The sequence below is a fragment of the Chiloscyllium punctatum genome, chromosome 41, assembly GCF_047496795.1.
Source record: "Chiloscyllium punctatum isolate Juve2018m chromosome 41, sChiPun1.3, whole genome shotgun sequence".
Classification (NCBI taxonomy): domain Eukaryota; kingdom Metazoa; phylum Chordata; class Chondrichthyes; order Orectolobiformes; family Hemiscylliidae; genus Chiloscyllium; species Chiloscyllium punctatum.
Genome location: NC_092779.1, coordinates 26484993 through 26512337, shown reverse-complemented (window position 1 = coordinate 26512337; position 27345 = coordinate 26484993). Strand labels below are relative to the sequence as shown.

Here is a 27345-nt window from a genome sequence, read left to right as displayed (position 1 = left end):
GTTCTCAGGAACTGAACCCTCCCAAATAAAGAGGAATGACTGTAGTAAAGTCTCCAAAACAGCAAGGAGATAATAAACAGATGATTTGTTTTAGTAAAGATCATTTGAGGGGTAAGTGAACCAGGACATGAAAATAACAGTGTCATAGTGTCACTTACATGCACCTTCAAAAGACACACTTTATCCTAAAAACTGCATCCACATTGCAATGTGTCTACAACGCAATATTCCTTCATCACTGACAAGTATCAGCCAGTAAAGAGCAACACTACCGTGATAACAATAATACAGCAACAGGCTCTTCAGCCCAGCTTGTCTATGTCAACCATGATCCCATTCTAAACTACACATCTTGCTGTACATGTTCCATATCTGGATGAAGGTTTGCTCGCTGAACAGATGCTTTGTCACTATACTAGGTAACATCTTCAGTGAGGCTCCAGATGAAGCACTGCTGATGATTCCTGCTTTCTCTTTATGTGTTTGGGTCGGTGATGTCATTTCCTGTTCTTTTTCTCAGGGGTGGTAAATCAGCTCCAAGTCAGTGTGTTTGTTGGTAGAGTTCCGATTGGAATGCCATGCTTCTACAAATTTTCGTGAATGTCTCTGTTTGGCTCAACCTAGGATGGATGTGTTGTCCCAGTCGAAGTGGTATCCTTCCTCATCTGTACGTAAAGATACAGTGAGAGTGGGTCATGTTTTGTGGGCTAGTTAATGTTCATATATCCTGGGGCTAGTTTTCTGCCTGTTTGTCCAATGTAATGTTTATTACAGTCCTTGCATGGTATTTTGCTTCATGTCTGTATAGGGTCTTTCAAGTTCAATTAGCTGCTGTTTTAGTGTGTTGGTGGGTCTGTGGGCTACCTTGATGCCAAGGGGTCTGAGTGGTCTGGCAGTCATTTCCGAGATGTCTTTGAAGTAGGGGAGAGTGGCCAGGGTTTCTGGGCATGTTTCATCTCCTTGTTTAGGTTATTTGCTGAGAAATCTGTGGACTGTGTTCATTGGGTACCAGTTCTTTTTGAATACACTGTATAGGTGATTTTCCTCAACTCTGCAAATTTCCTCTGTGCTGCAGTGTGTGGCGGCTCATTGGAATAATGTTCTGGTGCAGCTTTGTTTGTGGACTTTGGAGTGATTGCTTCTGTAGTTCAATATTTGGTCCGTGCGAGTTGTTTTCCTGTAGATGCTGGTTTGAAGATCCCCATTGGCTGTTCGCTCTACTATGACATTTAGGAATGGCAGCTTGTTGTTGTTTTCCTCCTCTTTGCTGAATTTTATGCCAGCAAGGGTATTATTGATGGTCTTGAAGGTTTCCTCTAATTTGTTTTGTTTAGTGATGACAAAAGTGTCATCCATGTAGCGGACCCAAAGTTTGGGTTTGATGGTTGACAGAGCTATTTGTTCGAGTCTTTATTATTGTGTCTGATAAGAACCCTGATATCGAATATCCCATATGTGTTCTGCTGTTTTGTCTGTAGGTTTTGTTGTTGAAGGTGAAGTGGGTGGTAAGGCATAGGTCCACTGGTTGGATGATACTGTTCTTGCTGATGAAGTTGGTGGTATGCGGTGTGTGTCTTTGGGCCTTCTAACAGTGTAGTCAGTGTTTCCTTAGCCAGGTTGATGTTGCTTGATGTAAACAGGGCTCTTACATCAAAGGAAGCCATTATTTCATTCTCTTCTATCTTAGTTTTTTTCATGGTCAAGAATTCTTGGCTAGAGTGGTGCGAGTCTTCTATTAAGTGTTTTAGTCTTTGGCATAGCTCCTTGGCCAATCTGTAAGTTGGTGTTCCAGGGAGCGAGATTATGGGTCTGAGGGGGGCTCCTGGTTTGTGAATTTTGGGTAATCCGTAGAAGCGTGGTTTGTTGGATTCATCTGGTTTCATGTTTTAGAAGTCGGTCTTATTTATTTCTCCAGATTTTTGAAGTAGTTTTTGAGTAGGGCTGTGATTCGGTTCTCTAGTTGTGGGGTCAACTCTATCACCACTTGTTGGTAAGTGTTGGTATCTGCAAATAGTGTGTTCACTTTTTCAATGTAGTCTCTGATTTAAAATGACTGTCAAGCGTCCTTTGCCTGCAGGTAGGATAACAATGTTTTCATTTGTTTTTAAAAAGTCTTTCTAGTGCTTTCTTGTGTATTCAGTGTGTTTCCTTCTTTTTTCCTGCTTAAATGTTGGTGCGACCACCTGACTGATAGTTTGCTGGGTTTCATCTGTGAGTTGGTTGTCTTTTAATGTTGTTTCTAATGCGAAGAAATCTTTGTCAGCATCCTGGAAGTTGTAATTTAATCCTCTTAGTAAGAGGGCTTTTTCAGCGTCTGTAAAGGGTCGGTCAGACAGACCCAACCTCACAATTAGAGAACTGAATCATAATTGTACTCAAAAAAAACTTCAGAAATCTGGACGAATCTTACCACCCGCCAAGAAAAAGAACAGGAAATGACATCACCAATCCAAAGGAACCCAAACATATAAATAGAAAGCAGGAATCATCAGCAGTGCTTCATCTGAAGGCTCACTAAAGAGATTACCTGGTTTGGTGATGAAACATCTGAAAAAGAACCTTCCGGCTCAACAAGCAAACCTACATCCAGAACCTCAAATCGGAGCTACAAATCTTCTCAAAACTCACTAATGGTCCGTATCATTCTCTTCTCTACCTATTCCTCTCACCTTAAACCTATGTCCCCTAGTATTTGATAGGTCCACCCAGAAAAAAAGGTGACTCTGACTAACCACCCTATCCATGCATCTCAATTTAATATACTTCTATCAGGTCACCCCTCAGCGTTATAGCAAAAACAATCCAAGTTTGTCCAACCTCTCTTTATAGTGAATACACTTCAATCCAGGTAATATCCTATTAAACCTGTTTCACATGCCCTTCAAAGACTCCACATCCATCTTTTACTGTGGTAAAGCCTTTCCGTTTCCAACCAGTAACAAAGAATAAACACACAATGCTACATGGCCATGTATTGCTTAGAAATAACTGTAAACTGCATTTTATAACATCCACCTAATGTCAGAGTCCTAAAGGGATCCTTCTATGTACCACATATACTCAATAGTCAAATTTATTTGACTATTTTTTGAGGTTAAAATTATCAGGTCAACTATTACATGGATACTAATTTTGAGGGGCTGAAATTCATACTGTATAATTAGCTGAAGCCCAATTAATCTCAAACGAATAAAGATAATAATGATGAATTATGGTAATTCTGAAAATGCGGAGCGGAACTCAACAGTAAGAGGACTGGAAGACCAGGAGCAGAGCAACCGGCAGAGTGGAAGACTGGAGCAGGATGTGACAGCTGGTACACTGACCTGTAGACATTGATCTGACATCTGTGAGGAACCTTTACATGAGATACGTGGAAAATTTCAGGTTATTTGTCAAAAAAAAAGGGGTCAACTTTTACATGAGATTGACTATTACTCAATTATATACAGTCAACCTCATTTTAACTCAGATCTCAAGAGGTTGTGGAGTACAGAAAAAAGGAAGGATGAAAAGATAATTACAACTTGATTGGCTCAAGATTCGTTACAATCTCTGGCAGAAAATCACAATGTGATCCAAGTACTACAGTACAACTTCAATTATCCAAACATTATTATCTGAACAAGATCTCAAGTTCCTGTAAAAACAGCATTACGCAACTCAGCATTCAATTATCAGTTAAATAGCATTATGGTGTGCATTGCCGGGTAACAAAGGCATGTTCAATAACCAGCCACTAAAATCACCACTTGTTTATGATCAGGTTAATTATCGGAACAAAATACTTCCCCTGGCTCGTTTGGATAATCAAGGTTGTATTGTACATGATCAGTACACCAGATTGGAACAGTCAGACTGGTAACGAATGGCTATAGCTCACTAAAACTACACATGAAATAAGAACACCAACAGTACAAAATTTCCATGACCAGTATTAATAGTGTCAAGTTCAAACACATTATTTTCAGAAACATACAACTACAGTATCAAATTCAGTCCAGAGACAGAGTGTCCTCAATCTGGGAATTCAGCCCATTATTCTCATAACAAACCTAGAAACAGTTGAGATCAGAGTCATGAATGGATATCATCCATGCACAGAGCTATTTTGCGAGCACAGGTAAACAAAATATGGGATACATTCAAGATCACTTAAATGTGGATACGTACCTATTGGACAAATTTATTTCACATTAGGTTGAACATTAAAGTGTGCAAAGAAGAGCCACCAGGATATTGCCAGAAATGTACATTTTCAGCTGTGAGGGAAGACGGATAGCTATCTTCGTTGGAACAAAAGAGAAGCTCAGATGAAAGTTAATTGAAGTGTACAAAATGATGAGGGATCTAGATAATTTGAAAGGGCATTTTTCCCCCACATAGAAAAATTAATAACCAAGGAAATTAAAGTATCCAGCAGGTTTTTTTGGGTGGGGTGGGGGGGGGGGTGGGGGGGTGGGGGGGGTGTTCAGGAGACACTTTCACAAAGAAAGTAATCAAAGGCTGGAACTTCCTCACTACATTTATAGTGGTGCAAGCTGGATAGTTCTTTATTAAACAGCAGACACAAAATGGTGAATGATCTAAGTCATAAATTTTCTAATGTTTTAGATTTCCTATTGACTCGTAAAATTAATATCAATATGCACTGCAGATGGATACTGAAACAATGACCAGTTGGGGGCACTTGCAGTTAAAGGCAGAATTACAACATCTCAGCATAATGTCTAAAAGCAAAAATGATCCAATGTTGCAGAAAGGCCAAGCTTATAGTCTTACTGATGAGGTACTGATCATGGACATATAGTCAAACCATCATTCAGCATGAGTTCAACACATCCATGCTAACCTGCTACACTAAACTGAACTAGTCCCACTTGTTGACATTTGGTCCATATCCCTCTAAGATCTTTCTTATTCATGCAGCTGTCCAAACGTCTTTTAAATGTTGTAGTTGTACTCAACTCTATCATTTCTTCTGGCAGCTCATTCCATACATGCACCACCCTGTGAGAAAAAGCTGCCCTTCAGGTCTTTCTCCTCTCCTCTGTAAAACTAAAGGGTATAGGTTTAAATCTCCTATCCTTGGAAAAAGCCCTTGGCTATTAACCATAGCTATGCTCCTCATGATTTTATTAACCTCTAAAAGGTCATCCCTCAGTCTCCAACACACCAGGGAAAATAGCCCCAGTGTATGCTGCGTCTCTATAAACCCCAGGTCCCAGCAACATCCGTGTATTTTTTTTTTGCAGGGCAACCAGAACAGTACATAATATTCTAGAAGTGGCCTCATCAATTTCTTGCACAGCAGCAACATGGCATCCTAACTCCTTTATTTTGCAAAAGCTGATACAGATGGTATCAAAGAATTAAGGACAAATTTAAATATATTTTATGGAAGGTCAAAGTACTGAAGAAAGATTTGGAAAAAAATATCAAGTATGGTAGGTACAAGACTAATTTTGGAAGGTCCAACTTATCACATACATCAAATATTTATCCACTGCTAGGTGCATTCAACAGGTTTGTCCAGAGAGGAGAGGACCCCTAATGAGACATATCTTTGAGATGATCACATGAGAATAAGTTGTCACAGAACTGTTGAGGGTGCTTCAGAAGATACTTAATAGATTCATACATTAAATGAGCTATTGTTCTTATTAGAATAGGTTGAACAGACTGGGCTGGTTTCCGCTGGAGTTGAGAAGCATGAGGGGTAACTTGATTGGAATGTGCAAGATCTTCAAAAGGTGTAGATGTGGAAAGAATGTTTATTCTTGCAGGTCAGTCCAAAACTAGGGAATACAATTTTAAAATCATGGTTGCCCTTTTTAGGGATAGGAAGAAATGTCTTTTCTGAAGGTTGTGCATCAATCTGGAACTCCTTGCCTCAGAAGGTGGTGGACGAGGCATGATTGAATATTTTTAAGGCACAGGTAGTTAAGTCTTTGATGTCCTTACCTAACAAATCTATCAGGGCAGTTGGAAAAGTGGAATTCAAAACAGCACCATCTTTTTGATTAGCACGATAGGCTCACAGGGCCTAATGTTACTAATGCGATTATTTCATAAGCTGTGAACAGAAATCACTTTTAGGTGGCAGTTACTTCACTTATTCATTTCAGATTTTATGCAATTCATGTAATAAGAGCGGTTTTCAAATAGTTTGAATTGCCAGAAAATACACAGTAGAAATTCCAGTGCAATTGCACTGCAAGATCATTCACACATTCCTCTGTGGAAATCCATGACTTAACCAACACCAATATATTCAAACAACTCCTTAATACGGTACCATACTATCACAGAAACAATAGTTCTCTAGACTGTGTCTTACATGAGATTATGAAAATTATATTTTGTTGAATTTTCTTTCCCCTTGAAATTGAAACAAATTTATATAGAGTGCTGTGCACAGATCTGCTTAAGCAATTTCCAATTAGATATTCTAAGAAACAGTCACAAGAACAGCCTGGAGTGACATTCTACAAAAGAATGAAAACTTACCATCTGGTTATATTCACAGCTAGAGAGAGAATTAAAGTGGAAGACTGCAGAAAGACAAGAGAGAAAATATAGAAATGGGATATTATACTCCATTGGAATATACACAGAAATGAGTAAAAACACTGCTTCAAGAAGTCAGAACTACAATCAGAATAGTTTTTAAAACAGTCTCCCTCTAGAGGCTGAAATTGAAGGTATAAAAAGAGAATGTGATCAATCAAAATATGATTAAACAGCTGGAAACAGAACTGTGACCAACATTGAAATAGTAGGATCACTCCATCTACTGAACATCCATCAAATACCAAAGGAAACAAGTAGTTTTTGAAATATTTTGCAAGAATAAAATAAAATAGCATGTAGGCCATTTCACCAACAAGTTCAAGACAAGCAATGGTAGGTGCATTGAGAGCTGGCTGCACTCGCTTGCACTTGAGCTAGGGAGCAGAGTATGAAGCAAGAGAATTTATGGGAAAAAAACTCAAGAATTTCTGATGATGGTAGTAAAGATAAAAGTTGAGGAAAGATTGAAAGAATTAAAAAGTGAAATTAAAACCCAAAAATAAATCTAGTATAGTATTAGTAAAAGTAAAACTGATGATAAATTGCAAGAAACATGAATAAAAGGATATACTCTGGCTTTTCTTTAAACCTTCCGGGACTGATCAGATATAGTATATTCATTAAAGAAAAGTTCACAAAATAAAACACTCATCATGTTTGACAAGGCAAATGTTTAAAGAACAGCAGAAAATATAGACAGGATACAACTGAAGTAGAAGGAAATCTCCTGCTTTACGCATGGTGGAATGTAACATACGTTGGAAGTTGCTGTTATGAAATAAAATGTCTTATATGATGGAGATAGAGGTGCACATCCCATCTTTTGTTTTTATCTTGTAGAATGCACAGTTTGACACAATAAGCAGGTTTCATGAATTAAAAACTCTACATAACTTTAATAAGACATGAATGAAAGTAATAATTTCCGAAGAAAATCAAAACAATATTACCTCCTGTTCTTCAAATATAGGTTGATATTTTTCCAATGATAGTCTTTTTAGGATACTGGATAATTCATCTGGAGAAATATAATACAAAAAGAAATATAATACAAAAGGAGGCAAGATCAACTAATGTTACTTTAAAACTAAAATTTAGTGTTAGGGTGAAATGGTAGGTATAGGGAATGCTGAAGGACTAAAGAAATTGAGAGCTTGGTTAAGAAAAAGAAGGAAGCATATGTAAGGTACAGACAGGATAGATCAAGTGAATCCTTAGAAGAGTATAAGGGAAGTAGGAGTATACTTAAGAGGGAAATTAGGAGGGCAAAGGGGACATGAGATAGCTTTGGCAAAGAGAATTAAGGAGAATCCAAAGAGTTTTTACAAATACATTAAGGACAAAAGGATAACTAGGGAGAGAGTAGGGCCCCTCAAAGATCAGCAAGGGCAGCCTTTGTGTGGAGCCACAGAAAATGGGAGAAATACTAAAAGAATATTTTGCAGCAGTATTTACTGTGGAAAAGGATATGGAAGATATAGACTGTAGGGAAATAGATGGTGACACCTTGCAAAATGTCCTTATTACAGAGGAGGAAGTGCTGGATGTCTTTAAACGCATAAAAGTGGATAAATCCCCAGGACCTGATCAGATGTACCCTAGAACCCTGTGGGAAGTTAGAGAAGTGATTACTGGGTCTCTTGCTCAGATATTTGTATCATCAATAGTCACAGGTGAGGTGTCAGAAGACTGGAGTTTGGCTAACGTGGTTCCACTCTAAGAAGGGTAGTAAGGACAAGCCAGGGAACTATAGACCAGTGAGCCTGACGTCAGTGGTGGGTAAGTTGTTGGAGGGAATCTTGAGGGACAGGATGTACATGTATTTGGAAAAGCAAGGACTGATTAGGAATACTCAACATGGCTTTGTGCATGGGAAATCATGTCTCACAAACTTGATTGAGGTTTTTGAAGTAAAAAAGAGGATTAATGAGGGCAGAGCAGTAAATGTGATCTATATGGACTTCAGTAAGGTGTTTGACAAGGTTCCCCATGGTAGACTGGTTAGCAAGGTTAGATCTCACAAATTAAAGGGAGAACTAGCCACTTGGATACAGAACTGGCTCAAAGGTAGAAGATAGAAGGTGGTGGTGGAGGGTTGTTTTTCAGACTGGAGGCCTGTGACCAGTGGAGTGCCACAAGGATCGGTGCTGGGTCCTCTACTTTTTGTCATTTACATAAATGATTTAGATACGAGCATAAGGAGGGATAGTTAGTAAGTTTGCAGGTGACACCAAAATTGGAGGGGTAGTGGACAGCGAAGGAGGTTACCTCAGATTACAACAGGATTGTCATCAGATGGGCCAATGGGCTGAGAAGTGGCAGATGGAGTTTAATTCAGATAAATGAGAAGTGCTGCATTTTGGAAAAACAAATCTTAGCAGGACTTGTACACTTAATGGTAAGGTCCGAAGGAGTGTTGTTGAACAAAGAAACCTTGGAGTGCAGGTTCATAGCTCCTTGAAAGTGGAGTCGCAGATGGATAGGATAGTGAAATCAGCGTTTGGTATGCTTTCTTTTATTGGTCAGAGTATTGAGTACAGGAGTTGGGAGGTCATGTTGCAGCTGTACAGGACATTGGTTAGGCCACTGTTGGAATATTGCTTGCAATTCTGGTCTCCTTCCTATCGGAAAGACGTTGTGAAACTTGAAAAGGTTCAGAAAAGAATTACAAGGATGTTGCCAGGGTTGGAGGATTTGAGCTATAGGGAGAGGCTGAACAGGCTGGGGCTGTTTTCCCTGAAGCGTTGGAGGCAGAAGGGTGACCGTATAGAGGTTTATAAAATCATGACGGGCATGAATAGGATAAATAGACAAAGTCTTTTCCCTGGGATGGGGGGGGAGGGGGGGGGGGGGGGGGGGAAAGAGTCCAGAACTAGAGGGTATAGGTTTAGGATGAGAAGGGAAAGATATAAAAAGGGACCTAAGGAGCAATGTTTTCACACAGAGGGTGGCACGTGTGTGGAATGAGCTGCCAGAGGAAATGGAGGCGGCTGGTACAACTGCAACATTTAAAAGGCATTTGGATGGGTATATGAATAAGGAGGGTTTGGAGGGATATGGGCCGGGTGCTGGCAGGTGGGACTAGATTGGGTTGGGATAGCTGGTCGGCATGGACGGGTTGGACCGAAGGGTCTGTTTCTATGCTGAACATCTCTATGACTCTAGTTGGACTACATTGGAATTCAATCTTGCAAAAGAAAAGTTGAAGGAGGAATACTGTATGCTCTTATGCAAAGGACAAAATCAAAGCAGATTTAACTTCACACTCGGTTTCACAGAGTTTCCAGAGAAAACATAAACAATGACCGGTACTTATGACCATCTCAATACTAAGTGCTGTTAGCAAAAGAGTTTTAAGATTTGGATTCGGTGACAGTGAAGCAATAGTGATCTAGTTTCAAGTAGGCCAAATAAGTGACTAAGAGGAAAGTTAAGAGCTCCTAAAATTTGGGGCATTATTATAAGCATGGATAGGGATCGTCTAACTACCAGGAAGCAAAGATGATTAATTTTCAGGTTGCCAAACAAACTAGTTAAGTGCCAATGGATCAGTGCATTAGTGTTAGAACGTCAACATTTCTCATCTACATTAAAAACTTGAACAAAGAGCCAATGCATCTACCCAAACGGAATTCAATCTTGATTTTCTCAGAGGTTGGGAAATATTTGCAACTCACTGCCTGAAAGTTATTGGAAGGATGTTGGACTATTCAACACATTTGATTAAAAATGTCCATCACCTCCTTAAATTATTCAATGTTCCAACATCCACTGTACTCTGAAGTAATGAATTCCACAGATTTATGACCCTTTCAAAGTAATTTCTCCTCACTGGTTGTGAATCTGCCATCCCTTGGCTGAAAGCTTAGATTTCTCCTTCTATATCAAAAACTATAATGTGGGGGAAACAAAGAACACTTGCACACAGGTGAAGCAGGTACTCAGAAAGGCGAAGGGAATTTGTGCCCTTATTTTAAGGGGGCTGGAGTGTAAGAATGGGGACGTCTTAATACAACTACACAGCAGTGAGAGATCAGGAGTACTAGGGGTAGTTTTGGGTCCCCTTATTTCAGGGAAGGTATTACTCCATTGCAGGTAGATCAGAGAAAGATTAATATGATGATTCATTGTTTAGGGCGGGGGGGGGGGAGGTTGTCTTATAAAGAAAGATTGAGCAGGGTGAGACTTTACTCATTGGAAATTTTGATGAATGAGGGGTGATTTAATTGAAACGTACAAAGGTTCTTAAGGGGACTGAGGACCAGAGGGCATAATCCCAGAATAAAGGGCACCAACGTATGATAGAGCTGAGGAAGAATTTCTTCTGAGGGTTGCCAAAGAGACCGCAGAGGGTAGTACATAGAAAGTGTGAGGTTATGCACTTTGGTAGGAAGAATAAAGGTGTAGACTATTTTCTAAATGATGAAAGGCTTTGGAAATACGAAGTACAAAGGGACTTATTGTATAAGGAGCAGTTGAGGACTTTGGGTTCATACTTGGAGTTTAGAAGGATTGGCGGGGGGTGGGGGTGTTGTCTCATTACAACTTTCAACATACTCAGAGGCCAGACATGGAGATGATGATTCCATTCCCAAAGGCGCAGCCTCATCAGTGAAGGGATGACACTTTTGAATTCACATGAGGAGGAATTTCTTCAGCCAGAGAGTGGTAAATTTGTGGATGTTGACTAGGACATTCCAATCTGCATTCCCTGGACTAGAAGAAATAGGAGCAAACACTGATTATGCCGACCATCAAATTTGCTCCGCCATTTAATAAACTCATGATGTATTTGATAATACTCAACTCCACTTTCCTGCCTTTTCCCCATAGCCACTGATACTCTTACTGATCAAATATTAATTTTAGCCTTTAATATATTTAATAACCAGATTCTATGGTAAAAAAATGCCACAAATTCACTACCTCAAAGAAGAAATTCCTCCTCATTCTTTTTTTAAAACGCATTTTTTATTGAAAACATTTTTCACTCTTTCACAAAAAACAAACCAAAATGAGTTATAAAAGTGCAAAAGTACAGAAATGTAGAAATAATATCATACTATATTACAGTAACATTGATAATAAACCATCTACCCCTATTCAAGATAGTCATCTCATATTTACTTAAACCAAATTAGCATAAACCCAAACTAAATGAAACTATTAAATTACACTGCACTGTACTATATTACATTACTCCACTTGTGCATCTCCATTGAAGCCCCAATCCACAGGAGCACGTTATTATACACATAATTATTAGGCCTTCCCCCAGTCCCCCCCAGGATCGCTGGACCATCATACATGGCCCTCATCACTATATAAAGGCCCTAATCAGTACTGCAAACAGATCCATGTCCATGTAGTTTAGAAAGGGTTGCCATGTCTCAGAAAATTGCTCCATTCCAAGGCGCACCATACCTGTCAGGTAATCTTGAGGGACGTACTCCATCACAAGTCTGTGCCACCCTGCAAGACCTGGAGGCTTTTCTGATATCCAATTCATTAGGATGTTCTTTCTCGCACTGTGTGTAAGAATACTGAATAACCTCTTCCGGTGCTCATCCAAAGAGGGAAGATTCTGTAGTCCCAAAGGAGTAACACCAGATCCTCCCCAACTTCCATTCCCAGGATCATCTCCAGCTCATTCACTAATGGGGTGAACAACGAAGTCTTAAGCAAATTGCCCTCACACTGCCACATTATCCTCCATGCTTTTACTGTATTTTTAATAATTGGACTCTCAAAGTGCTCAAATACAGATCTCATCTTATCCATAATAATAAGTTTATGAGGGGACATTTCACCTGTGAGGCCTCTACATCAAGCCATTTCGACTTCGAGTCATTGCACACCCATTTGCCTTCATATGACAACAGGGTGCCTAACTGGTATCTCTTCAGATCTGGGAGGTCCATCCCCTCCCCACATATCTTGCGCAAGTTGCAACTTGGTAAATTTAATTAGGGGGCGCCTATGGCACCAAATAAATTATCCAAGCCATCCTGCAAACCTCCGCAGCACCCGTTTGGGTATTAACAATGGGAGCATCCTCATTGGATATAACAACCAAGGAAGAACATGCATTTTAATCAAGGCTAAATGGCCTACACAAAGTTACCTCCAAAAAGCTGCCGGACGTCAGGGGTAATTAAAAAAAATTCCCAGAGAAAACCTTTCTGCAACCATCTAAAAAGAAACTCCATTCCTCCCTCCAGGTTTGGTACTTCCACCAATTCCCCCCATTCAGGTGGAGGCACCTCCACACATCCATTAACCTGAACTCACAGAAGTCCACGAACTGTCTAGACTGCCAAGGTGTACCCGACAGCCCTCTAGGCATCCTGTCTACCCCAGTGTCCGTGAAAATTAAAGTCTCCTTTTAGAATTGTATGGCACAGCCCAACAGCCATGATTTGAGAAACTGCATCAACTAAAAATTTGAGAGGATGGACAGGGGGGCAGCAAATGTCCAGGATGCCATACTCTTCTCCATGTATCAGCACCTTGAGAATGATGAACTGTCCATACCTATCCTTGACTTGATCTGTCACCTGAAATGGGAGGTTCTTTCATACCAGCATGACCACTCCTCTGCTTTTGGAGTTAAAGAAGGAAACGTAGTACTGCCAGGTACCTCTCAGAATACTGAAGTTTAAATCTCTTAATTTTTTCTTTCCATCAAATGTCTTCCTTTTCTTCATTATGGCCGCAGAAAAGTCATGAAAAAACATTATCTTCAAACTTTATAAGCCTAAGCCTGTGGATTTCTTGTAGCTATTTCTATTTTTAATTGCTTTTCCTTGTAATGTTGAAGTCGCACTAGGACCAGGCGGGGGCGCTGGGCCTGCCCAGATCTACATATCACAATCCAATGGGCCCGCTCCACATACACTCACCCAGCTGGACTCAATCTCCAGCCCCAGCAACTCCGGAAGCCACCTCTCGAGAAAAATCGATAAGGTTTTCACCTTTTTCACACTCCAGTAAGCTGAAGACTCGCAGAATTTTTCTCTGACCTCTATTTTCGAGGTACTCTACTTGTTCCTGCAGGGCCTGAACCTGGTCTTCCAAGACTCGGACCCACCCTTCAGAGCTCGCTGTTGTAGCCTCCAAAGCCAGGGTGCTCTGTTCCACTGCCTCTACATGCTGATCCAAAGCCTGGATCGCCTGCTCATGGTTTGTCAGCATGGCACTAATCGGTTCCAACGCTCCCTCAACTTTTTCACAGAACTTTGCGAACTCCATTAGTAAATGCTGTTGCTCCACTGAATTAAGGTCGCCGCCACAGGAATCAAGGTAACGGCTGCAGGTATATCGGACATATTTGGGGAGTTCCCTGCCTGCTGTGCTCCCTTTCCCTTGGATGTCTTCATTTCAGGTCCAGATCTGTCAAATCTTAATTTAAAAAGGCTGTAGGTATTCTACATACTTTACATTACAAACTTTCCTCAGCGGTGACTAATTTGGGACAGAGGAGCCCATCTTGCCTGGGGTATGGCACAGTGCTCATCACAGCTGACTGTTCAGACCGCTGCCATCTTGAATCTCCCCTCATTCTCACATATGGCCAAGTTCATAATCTGAGATTATACCCTCAAGGTCCTAGACTCTCATAAAACTAATATGCTGTTACAGCAACAAGTTCTGCAACTACCGTTCTGTTCAAGAACACCCTCTCCTTCACTTTTGGCGACACCTCCATTAATGTCCTTTGCCCTAGTGAGTCGGTTAGCTCAGGAGTGATGACAACAGCGTGGTGTGAACTCTCAAATTGGCTAAGGCTACTATGAAGGACACTTCTTCTCAACCTCTCCCTTGCATGAGGCATGGTGACCCTAATATTAAACTACAGATAACTGTCCCTGTCTAATGAGCAGCCCTCTGCTCTGCTAAGTCTGTAGCAACTTCTCTTCACTATATGACACCATCCATTTTCCAGAATTCAGCTCCTTAACAAACTAAGAGCCCATTATGTAAGAGGTAGTACATCAACAGGGATAAAAGATTAGCTAACTAATAGAAGACACAGTTGGGATAAGGGGATATTTTCAGGATGGCAGTCTGTAACCAGACAAGTGCCACAGTTATTTATAATATATATCAATGATTTGAATGAGGAAATTGAATGTTTTATAGTCAAGTTGGCAGATGATACAAAAATACATGACATTTATCTTTCATATTTTTGGGTATTAATTGAAACCTTAAAGTATTGTATTTTCATAACTACCAACATTCATAGGTTTTATTCCACCCTTAGTTGCTCTGATAACTGCTGAGTCCTGCTGGAGAGAAATGTAAAATGTCCAAATTACAAATATGCATTACCTTCATCTGTGAGGGTTCCACTGCTGGACCCACCACTGCTCTTAGACTGCTGATGTGAAGACGAGGACAGTGATGATTCGCCTTGTGGACTTTTAGGAGTAGGAGACGGTGATGGAGTCAGAGTAGGAGAGGTGCTTTTTGAATTTGAGGATGTACAAGATGATGGACGCTGTTTCCCACATTTCTACATCAACAGAAGATATAATTGGTGTAATTTGACACGAGTCATTCTAGAACAATAACAGTTTAATTTATTTGTAAAATAAAATACTGTCCATGCTCTGCTCACTGTGAAGCCGTCTGCATTTCTTATCAATATAATACAGTACAAAATCAAGAAAATAATGAGTTATGAAAAGACTAGCTGGATCAAGCATATCCTTCATTTTGATGCCTAGAACATCATAACAAGACAATTTGGTCCTCCATGACAAGCCCAGGTAATCTCCTGGAAAAGGGCAAAAAAAGTCTGATATAAGAGTCAAAATGACACTGTCAAATTGCTCTTCAACACTATAAAGCAAACAAAAGTGATCCAGGAAAACAACAGTTTATATCAAAACTTAGTATCTACTTTACAACTTAGCACATTTTTAAACTGACTTGTGAACAGGAGAGGAAGGAGCACTTGAGTTTCTTTGCTTCATCTTTTACAAATTGACAGTCATAACAGGGCCAGCATAATTCTTTTTTGGTTCAGGCATTGTGGCCTTTCAAATTCTTGGCAGAAGAAATATATATTGATGACTCTAAATCCATCACTACTACAGTTTTTATTAGTTATCAATCCAGAAACTGTTAAATTAAATCTGGATGCTGATTAAACAAAGCTATAAAGGCAACATTAAGAGTATGTTATTGTACACAAGGCCAAATGCTGCATTATTCAAATACCCCAATTCACCAAGTCCCATGACTGATTTTAATCAAAGACTCGAAAATAAATACCTGTATAATGCAGTTACTCTCAGCTGGTGAGACTGGCAGTTCAGGAAGGCTAGTTTCGATGGAGGTTGGGTGAGGCAAAATCTCAGACCGGTTTGTTTTTAGTTCAGGCAAGCCTGCTGCTTTTCGTCTTTGGGCAGCAATTTGTGACAAGACATTATCTGAACTTCCTCCTGCAAATTTATAAACATGTAATTTCACGGTTATATTCTTACATTGCTGATAAGAGACAGTCACCAAGTTGAAGGTCAAAGGGATGTCTCGACTAATTCCAAATCTCAAGCATGCAGTAAAGAAAGCCATGCAGAGCAGGTTGAGGAAAGACAATGATGAGCACCCATTGTCCTATCCACATAACTTCTAGCAGCTTACTGATGGTACAAACATAGCCCTGGTAGACAGTTTTTATTTTTTCCCATGTTCCCAAGCAGAAGGCTACAGTCATTCTAACAGCTGTCCTCACAAGAGGGCCTGACAAGTTAGTCCAATATGTCTTAAAAAGACACATGTTACAACAGTGGAGAACCCCAGTTAATTAAACCAAACACCCAGAAAAGCTCACCTCAACTAAATCTGTTAAAATCTACGTGTACAGAGAACTCCCAAACACCACTATTTAAAGAGACTAACATCAATTTTTATTTAGCTCTAAAAGTGGACATTAAACAACAACTATTAAACAACTGCTTATTACCTGCCTTCAATTCGATAACAATATGCTGTCCCAATAAGATACTTATTGAAATTACATCAACTTAATTTCAAAACCACACAGCCGCTGTCTTTAGTGTCTGTCTTCTTCCAGCTTAAGATCTCCCTGCGTTGTCGTATTTCTTTTTACTGCAAATTTGTTTCACATGAAAAAGGTACCTTTAATGGACAATGTTCCTAATTTCTTGGGTTTCTCTCAATGGCAGTTGTTGTCTCTGCAATTTTTAAAATGTCCGCATTTTTACATCCCCAACTTTGGATCATCTCATTGGCAAAACAGTAAATTCAAACTCGATTGGGTTTTACTTTCCTGGGACATAATTTAAGCTAATTGGTTAAAATCAGATTATTGTCAAAATAGCAACCAACTCCATATCCATTTCACAGCTAAATGTTACCTATTTTCAAGTACACTATGGGACTGTCATCTATTCATATACACAGATCCTTGTAAACTCTCAGTTCAGAACAGCATTCACTCTCTCAAAGGTACAGTACACATCTTCAATCTCAAACAAATTGGAGCACTCCTTCAATATTAAAATATTTATCCTCCAACAGTTTATGCTCACAACTTGTTCAGATACACTTTACCACATCAGAAGTCACTAACTGACTCTTCTTCCAAGCTTCATTACTTTTAATGACCTCACAATCCTGGTTTTCTATAATCAATTACCTCCATAAACATCAAGTACAGGGTTAGTAGATTTTAGTCTATTTTTGTACCTGCCTCAGCTGCACATTCTTCTTCCTCTCCTCTTAACAAGTAGAAGAAAACAATTAGAACTCCCAGCTCTGCCCCAAGTTCCTGCTAAGATTTATCATATTCCCTTAATTTCAATACAATAAAACAACTCTAAGACTAACACAAAATATTTACATAACTGTGAAAAGTTATCACTTCAATGTTAGGCATGATTTACCACACCAGCTTTTTCAGTCAGTTTCATGAAATTGTACCTACATATTTTCATTTTGATCCAGCAAACCCACAGTGTGTGTTTTTGGCTCCTTTCTTCTACTTATCTATCTGTTCCGAAGATCTGCATGACACGCCTCAAAGATTATACAAAATGCAAGTGACTACATACGCAGCTGCCTCAATCTACATGTTAGCACATTAAAATATAATAAATTGGTTTGTTAGGACTTTCCTTTAACAAATGTAAGCCAAATCTCAGCAGCTTGTATCAATTTAGATATTACACCAGCTTTCCTTACAGTAACTCTAAAATTTCTCTCTTGAAACAGAAGAACTTGTCTATGCCCCCCCCCACATAATCCTGTTAATTACCTTACATTTGACATTCTGCAATCTAATAATCCACATATCCAAGAACTCACTAAATTATTTGAGCCACTAGTTCTGCTAAACCATTTTGAACATCAAGAATTCAAAGTCAAATTCCATAAAACTCCGGTGTTTTATTCATTCAAATACCTTAACTCTGTGGTAATGGCAATATTCAAGTTCTGTACTACTGAGCAAATGTTTGAATAATATTTACATTATTGGCCATTCTACTGGTGGGAACAGTACCCTGTCCTATTTCTATCAAAGCTCCAGTTTACTGCATTATTCTAACAAGAATGCCACATATGAATGCAAAGGGTTCATATGTTTTCATGCATTGAATCCACTTAGTTGGCTTTAACATCTCAGAAAAGTTTCAAAACTGACAATTGCAATGATGTTTCATTCTTCTGGAAGAGGCAGGTTCTGGGCTTTTTACCCACAATCACTAAAACATGTTGGGAGACATTTCCAATTGCACTTTTGCTCATTCACATTGTAGATATCCCGCATGATTCTGCAGTGTATGTTGAATGTCAACTAAAAATTACAAAATATCTCATGGAAGGCCTTCAAAATTCAAATTGAATTACTGCTTTGTAACTTACTCAACGGTGCATTATTTGAAAATTTTCTCTTTTAAACTAGATGTGGACTATTTAAACTGTAGACTACCTCTAATAATTCAAAATTGCTCTAAAACCACTTATACAAAGGAGGATGCGTAAATAAGTGACTTCGTGCTTAAATAAATAGAATCAAATGTTTTGAATTAAACAAATTGGAATGAAGAATGAACTGAGTGTAGTGGATTAATGGTTTAAAGGCTTTTGAAATGAATACAACTAATTCTTTGGTTGAGGTTAACAGTGGAATTAAGTCACTAACCAGAAATTAGTCATTATACATTTAAACAATTCCAAATTTCTTCATGTCTGTGTTTACAACGTTTTTCTAATTAAATTTTTTTTCCCAAAATGTCAGAATGTACTGTGTGGTAACTACAGTTAAATGGCTCTTCTAAATAACTAGATCACAATGGAATCTCAAAACCTATATTTTTGAAAAGCACACTATAACACGGTTAGCTTAATACTACTTATTTTGCAGGGTAAAATTAGAAATGTCATCCAGCGGGTGTGGGAGTGTTACAAAAAAAAAACCATTTCCACCAGCAACATACATACAAAAACTGGGATTGTTCTTACAGCAGAAAATTTTAAGTAATTTAATACATCTGTTCAAAACTTCAACTGATTTGAGAGCTTAAATAATGAAGAAATGTCCACTGGGAAACAAAACAGCGGGAAAAAGATCCAATATCATTGGCAAGAGCTATGGGGAAGGTCAGAGAAGCCCAAGGTGATTTCTGGGCTGCAACAGTTTCTGATTCCATTGGTTAGAAAATGTTGCCCTGGACAACAATTACAAAAATCAACTCCAAATGACTGTTGTTGAACACAAAAGAACAAGTGCAGAATTCCAATTGCTGGATGCAATTTAATCTGATCAAACTAGTTATCTACACTGAACACTAGAAGGCACTCAAATGTAAAAGAAAATTCTGCTTTTAACAGAAGCTGACAAAAATATTCCTCAGACCTGAGCGGCTATGTGTTTCACTGATGCAATGTCTACTGATGCCAACCACTCCATTAGATCCACCAGAGGAATGTGGAGAATAACTGAAATGTCCCGAGTTTGGGGGAGAAGCTGGGCACCTCGGAAGATTTGTAATAGGAGGAAGTTTAACAGATCTGCCCATTCTGCTCACAGAAGTCTGAAATAAATAATGGTAAACCAAACCAAATGTTTATAACAGTTACTGTACACATTTTTACTTATTCCAAAATTCAATTCAAATAAAATCCAATTCACATTCGCCATTTGTTATAGCATCCATGCTTTTGGAAAATGAAAACTAAATTACATGCTATGGATATGAACTTCAAATTTTAAAAAAAAGGAGCTACTATTAATGCTTTTCACTAAAAATGTTCCATGTATTTCGACAACGTCAACCTCAATAGCCATTACTGCATGATCATTTTTAGCCACAAGTTGAAGATATTCATGAAGATTAAAAGTTTGACTGCCTTTAAATACTTTGAGTTACAAACTGTACACATCATCCACAACTAGATTGTGTCAGTTTAACAAAACATGATGCACCTACAGCTATCTTTCGGTTCCTAGTAAGGAATGTTAGCACTTGTGATGCATCACAAAAACATTAATCGGCAATGCTCATTTACTAAAAAACATTTTCAATCAATTAAGTTACAAATGAATGAAAGCTGATCTGTTGCAAGAAAATAAAACCTCATGAAAATAACAGAAATTCTGTTTATTATATCTGGTATTACTCTAAGGCTTTACCCTGAAAATTGATTGAGAATCAATAAGCCAAAATATAGCAAATTAGAAATATTTGCACATGTAATAAAATTTCAATTCGTTCAGAAAATCTGAAGTAATAACTGGAATTCACTTCCATCAGTCATTATAGATTTCAAAATAATACTCAAATGGACTAAGTCATTTCACACAACTTCTTGACAAATCATTGTATTCCACATGCTTGAGTCAACAAATTCCACATCAACTTGTCAATGATCCTTTAACTGATGAGCCCTGCAATGTGAATTTTTTGTTCTCCAAGTGTAATTTGTCCTCACTTAGGCTACTTCCAATAAAATCAATTTTACATTGCATTATTACCATACATACCAATATTCCCATCTACTTAAGTTTGTAGCAATTTCCATTTCTCCTACTTATCCCAAAAGATAAATGCGTTATGATGCAATTAAACAAAAAGAAGCTTACAATGTCAGAGTTTCCACTGCCGTTGAAATTGGGTTTTGCAAGGCGACGTGGCACAGATAGCCCAATATGATCCAATTTGCCCTCTTTGTTTATTCGTGCCCTGTCACAGCTCCATAGTTCAAAGTTGGACGGAGGCAAAAATGGAGGAATAACTGCTTTCAACTTGTCACTTGGAAGACGAGTGAATGGTGCACCATTTCTCAACTGTAATAGAGGAATTTCTTAAACATGGCACAACCAGTATACTATAGATTTTAGAAGACCTTCTGAAGTGGACTGGTTACGTTTTTTTTTAAAAAACAGTTACTACACTGAAAATACATGCAGAAATACCTGGTCCATAATAGCCTGTGTCTCCTTGAGAACAATGCATTTACCAAACAGCAATTATGGAAATTCAGTTTTGGTAAACTTAATCAAAACAAAATCTCCTTTCAAGGACTAAGTGCAGTAGTGCTTTAGCAAAATCTGTTCACTTATTCAAATTTTCTTTTCAGTCAGTTTTCAATTCTTGTAGTGCATGTTTTTTCACTTTATATCTTTCCCACCATGTTAAAAATGAAGACCCACGACAGTCTCTCACTCCGCTACATTATTCACCCCAACAGCTCAAATCTGTGGAATTTCTTATATCCTATCAATTTTAACTAAAAACTGCAGGAATTTAAATATTGGCTTGATTATCAATCACAAGTTCCTGCACCATTAACTTTTCTCTTTCTGATCCCAGTGACAAATTATGGGTCTTTTTTAAGATTAAGAAATCACACGCTTAATATAAATTCAATTTTGCTAATCAAGTAGAGACCCTCTTCAGATGTGTGATTGTATTATGTATGGCATTGAAACCTTGTAGAGACAATCTCATGGAAAATCCACAGGAAGGACTAAAGTAGTTATAAACAAAAACAATACTGCCCGGGAAATCTTGAGAGACGGGACAAAGAAACATCTTAGGGAGCAGGATCATGAATTTTTGTATCCGGTGCTACCATACAGCACAGCCATTTGATGAGGGGGGAAAAAACTACCTTGTTATTACCAACCGGGAGGCGGTGGCCTTTCTGGTAATGTCACTGGCCTAGTAAACCAGAAACCCAAGCTAATGCTTTGAGGATAAGGGTTCGAATCAATAAAAATGTGGAACTAAAAGGCTAACCTAATGGCCAATTCTTGGAAATACGATTTGGTTCACTAACTTCCATTAAGGAAGGAAATTTGCTGTCCTTACCTAGTCCAGCCATAGAAAATTGATTAGCAAACAAGTAACAAAGAGCATGAATAATAGGTCTTTTTCTGAATGGCAGGGAATGACTAGTGGGGTACTGCAGGGGTACTAGGATCCCAGGTATTCACATTTTACATTATTGATCTATATGAGGGAACGAAAGGTAATATCTCAAAATTTGCAGCTTTAGTCTCGTTATCTAAGAAAGGGCATTCTTGCTATAAATTGGAATGAAGCAAATGTTTAGAAAATTGATTTCTAGGACAGCAGCCCTGACACTTGACGACAGATTGAGTCGTTTAGTATTGCATTCTCTGGAATTTAAAAGAATGGTGGTTGGGGGGGGGGGGGGGGGGGGGGGGGGGGGGGGGTGGAGGATCTCAGAAACCTATAAAATTCTAACAGGACTAGATAGAGTAGATGCAAAAATGATTGTGGGAAAGTCCAGAATTAGGATCATAATTTAAGAATAAGACGTAAACCTGAAGGACTAAGATAAGTATAAATTTCTTCACCAAGACCGGTGAGACTGTAATTCATGACCACACAAACTAGTGGAGGCCAAAGCATGTGTTATAGCTCCTGTGGCCAAAGGGATCAAAGGATATGGGAGAAGGGTGGGAGAAGCATGTAGAGCTCAATGATCAGCCATTACCATATTGAATGGCAGAGCAGGTTCAAGGGGTTAAATGGTTTATTTCCATTCCTATCTTCTTTGTTTGTATGGCCTACATGTGACCTCAAACTCTCAACAATGTGACTGACTCTTAACTGTCCTCTGGGCAGTGAGTGTTGGCCTAATCAATGACATCCACATGCCATGAATGAGTTAAGGAAGAAAAATTGGAAGACTGCACCATCTCGAACTCAATAACATGTTTTACACAGTTCCTGATATGTCTATACATATGCTTTCTACAGATTTAAATTTACAATAAAAAGTAATTACAAGACAAACAAACTGATTCAAAGAATCAAAACACACTGATCAACCCACAAACTGAAATGCAAAAAATATAATGTTTCTGCTCTAAATAACCCAAACACACACAAACAAAGACTTATCTGCATAAATTCACTTTGAAGGGGGAAAAAACAATTCTGCTGAACAGTTAATCCCTGGAGAGAGTAAAGGCAAGATAAGAAATGTTCAGATGGCTGCTGATCCAGCAATCAGCCATACAGACAGGCCACTAGTCATGCCTATGGGAATCTTGGCAGACCAGCTTGCTCAGGAAACTATACCCAAGAGTCTTCCAGACACACTTCTAGAACATTCGGCCCTCGATGAAACTCATCAACAACTACAACTACTGAAACCTAGTTCACAACTGTTCAATAGGCTTTTCCCTGTCCCTACTGAAAAGCAAACAAACAAATCTACAAGCAAACCGAACACTTCAAACAAAATAGCAAGAGCCCAGGCAGGTGATTTTTAAAAGCAAGTTCAAGTAATTAGTTCAAGTCATATGACTGCCTATAAATATTTTTTAAGTTTTAATGTGTCCTTTTGTTCACTTAAAATTTTTCATGTATCGCCACAGTTGGAAATCAATCGCTTTTCCCATAATCCTTCAAAACTGAAGTCCTCAAAAAAGTGAAATATGAAGCCTCCATGATAATCTGTAAATGTATTAATCACTCCAAATCAAACTAGGAATTCGGAAAAACTTCATTTACTTGCCAATTACAAGTTACAGTTGGAAGAGCACGTTGGAAGATAGTTGTGGTTGTTGGAGGTCAGTCATCTCAGCTCCAAGGCATCTCTACAGGAGCACCTCAGGGTAGGGTCCTTGGCTCAATTACCTTCAGCTGCCTCACTAATGTCAATCCCTCCATCATAAAGTCAGAAGTGAGGACTTTCACCGATGATTGCATGATGTCCTACACTATTCGCAACTCCTCAAATACTGAAGCAGTCCATGTTCAGGTGCAACAATGCCAGGACAATATCGTGGCTTGGTCTGGCAAGTGGAAGTAACATTCGTGCCACATGAAATTCAGAGGCACTACTGTCACAGAGATCCCCCACAACCAACATTCTGCAGTTTACCATTGACCAGAACTCAACTAAGCTCAATAGAAATATAGTGGCTACAGAGCAGGTCAAAAGCTAGGAATATTGTGTGTAACTCATCTCCTGACACCCCAAAGCCTGTTCACAATTTGCAAGGCACAAGTCAGGAGTGTGATGAAATACTCTCTCCTTTCCTGGAGGAATGCAGTTTCAATAACACTCAAGAAGCTTGACACCACATGGGACAAAGCAGCCTGCTTGATTACTTTCACATGCATCCACTCCCTCCACCAATGTGTGTTACCTACAAGATGCACTGCAGAAATTCACCAAAGATCCTCAGACAGCACCTTCTAAACTCATGACCATTTCCATCTGGAAGGATATGGACAGCATACATATGGGAACACTACCAACTGCCGAAGGTTCTCCTTCCAAGCCACTCCCCATCTGGGATTGGAAATATATTGCCAAAATCCTGGAAATCCCTCCCTAAGGGCATCGTGGGTCTACTTACAGAACATGAACGCAGCAGTTCAAGAAAACAACTCACCGTCAAACCTTCTCAAGGACAACTAAGGACAGGCAATAAGTATTCGCCAGTCAGCGACCCCACCTTCCACAAGTGAAGTGAAAAGGGCATCATCCAAATTGCTAACTATTTTCTGGGAGACAGTCCTTTATTTCTATTCTGAAAATGCATACAATGTTGTGGGCTCAGCAACAAATATAATCCTTGAAAAATTCAAATACAATTTCACCAATCTAAGACTACTTGAAAGAACGTTTAGCAGTGATGCGAATTCACAACCTACCATAGTTGTGAGAAGAACATCGCCTTTTCCTCCAATTGTTTGATCAAGTTCTATAAAGCAAGTTAAAATTAAATAATAAATACACACACATTGCATTGTTTATAGTTAGCACTTTTAAGAAAGATAAGCTTGGCCGAATCACACTGGCTAGTTTAAAACACTGACAATGAATGATTGTTTCAAGTAGCGGTTTCATTGAACAAGTGCCTAGCAGGAAGGAAACAAATTATTTACATTACCAAGGTCATTCCTGAATATCAAACCATTTAAGGAGTGCCAGACTTGACGAAACATTGTGAAACCTACAAATCACACCTCAACAAAGCAGGACACCCTCCAACCATCAATGAGGTAAGTTATCAGTTAACATGTATTCATGGTGGTGGTGATGGGATACATGTTAGCAGGACATTGAAAGAACAGTATGCTATACAGATTTCTCTATGGATTTGAGAGTTTTGGAAAGAGTGGGTTTTGGCCTGACAAGAGGATGGTTCTACTCATATGAGAATCTAAAATAAGGCAACACAGTTTCTTAAATAATAGTCATCTATTTAAAGCAGATGACAAGGTTCCTCATGGTAGACTAGTTAGCAAGGTTAGATCACATGAAATACAGGGAGAATCTGCCATTTGGATACAAAACTGGTTCCAAATTCGGAAACAGAGGGTGGCGGTGGAGGGTTACTTTTCAGACTGGACGTGTGTGATGAGTGGTCTGCCACAAGGACCACTGCTTTTCATCATTTATATAAATGACTTGGATGTGAACATAATAGGTATGGTCAGTAAATTTACAGATGGCACCAAAATTGGAGGCGTAGGGAGTAGCCAGGAACATTATCTCAGTGTTCAATGAGAACTTGACCAGATAGTCAATGGGCCAAGGAATGACAGATGGAGTTTAATTTAGATAAATGTGAGGTACTGCATTTTGGAAAGACAAACCAAGGCAGGACTTATACACTTAATGGTAAGGTCCTGGCAAGAGTTGTTGAACAAAGAGACCTTGGAGTGCAAGTTCATAGTTCCTTGAAAGCAGAATTGTAGGTAGATAGGATAAGTGAAGGCAGCATTTGCTATGCTTGCCTTTGCTGGTCAGTGCATTGAGTATAGGAGTTGGGAGGTCAAGTTGTACCTGTACAGGATGTTGGTGAGGACACTTTTGGAATACTGCATTCAATTCTGGTCTCTCTGCCAAAGGAAGGATGTTGTGAAACTTGAAAGGATTCAAACATAATTTACAAGAATGTTGCCAGCGTTGGAGGATTTGAGCAACAGGGAGGGGCTGGATAGACTGGGGCTATTTTCCGTGGAATATGGCCTTATACAGCTTTATAGGATCACAAGGGGCATGGATTGGATGAACCACCAAGGTCTTTCCCCCATGGTGAGTTGAGTCCAAAACTAAAGGTTTAAGGTGAGAGGGGAAAGATTTAAAAGGGACCTATCGGGCAACATTTTCATGCAGGGGGTGGTGTGTGTATGGAATGAGCTGCCAGAGGAAGTGGTGGAGGCTCATACAATTCCAACATTTAAAAGACATCTGGATGAATATAAGCACCTGAGGGGGATATGGGCCAAATGCTGGCAAATGGGACTAGATTAATTTAGGACACATGGTCAGCATGAACAAGTTGGACCAAAGGGTCTGTTTCCACGCTGTACAGCTCTATGACTCTAATGAGAAGTTTCTTTTCTCAACATCAGGAACCTTCAGAATTCTATCCCACAGCAGTGCAGGCCAGGTAACTGAATTTAATTAGGGCTAAAACAGAGTTTTGAACAGTGGACTCAAGAGTCATGGGGAACAGCCAGGAAAGTAGAGTCGAAACCAGCCCTTGCTTGTCTACTCTGGATTCTAGCATCAGGAGTTTTTTTTTGTCTCAAGAATCTCTTTGGCCTACTTCTGTTCACATTTGGGTGAGAACTATTATTCCACCAGTTAGATGAGACAGATTCAAACGAAAGTCTCAGTGGTGAAGTAATGCATGAAACATGTTCTTGTAGTCATTCAGCATCTGGGGCAACAGTTCCAAAACAAAAAATAATCAGGATTCTGGGAGTAGGAATCAAGGAAAATAGGAGAGAGTTAATGGAGTCAAAATTTTTTTCCATCAACCACATTTATCCAACTTCTCAACATATTTCCAAATAGCTTTCTTTCAAGATACCATCCTGTTCCAATTCAATTCATATTACGTGATTCAATACTAGGCGAGTACCTCTACGCATAACTCACCTCGACTTAAAAACAAATTGTTTTGGAAGAACTTGAGAGATTTATGCACCCCTTCAATAAGATAAAAAACATGATTTTCATGAATAGGTATCCCCAAGCAGCTCATGGTATAGGAATGTAACCTTTAGCAGCTTTAAGACCATTGTATCATTAGTTACAATCAACTACAGACTGACTGCAAGTGCAAAATTTGAGAAACTTGTGATTGACTTTGCAGGCTTTATTGTATTTATGTTACCTGAAAATAAAAGGTGCATCATTAAGTGAACTGGCAATGCTAAATTGCACAGTGTTCAGGTTTGTATAGGTTACATCCATTAGTCAAGGCTAAATGTAGAGTTATTAGGGTAGGGG

General features: G+C 39.1%; 1 protein-coding gene across 8 annotated transcripts in view; it reads right to left on the bottom strand.

Annotated features, from left to right (window-relative positions):
* LOC140464937 (ankyrin repeat and SAM domain-containing protein 6-like) overlaps positions 1-27345 on the bottom strand; it is an 85127-nt gene that overhangs the window by 38789 nt on the left and 18993 nt on the right. For 4 of the 8 annotated variants that reach the window (XR_011955024.1, XM_072560596.1, XM_072560597.1 and 1 more), the window contains exons 7-12: positions 24750-24799; positions 20690-20893; positions 19463-19640; positions 15856-16025; positions 14908-15091; positions 7524-7591 (exon numbers count right to left, since the gene is read on the bottom strand). Coding sequence is in view for 4 of the 8 variants with exons in the window: in XM_072560596.1 (XP_072416697.1) it covers positions 7524-7591; positions 14908-15091; positions 15856-16025; positions 19463-19640; positions 20690-20893; positions 24750-24799 (854 nt within the window). In the remaining 4 variants the exon portion in view is untranslated. Of the gene's footprint in view, positions 1-6510; positions 6555-7523; positions 7592-11130; positions 11290-11763; positions 12228-14907; positions 15092-15855; positions 16026-19462; positions 19641-20689; positions 20894-24749; positions 24800-27345 lie in introns of those variants that run through there. The other 4 variants (XR_011955025.1, XR_011955026.1, XR_011955027.1 and 1 more) reach the window with 4 other exon arrangements.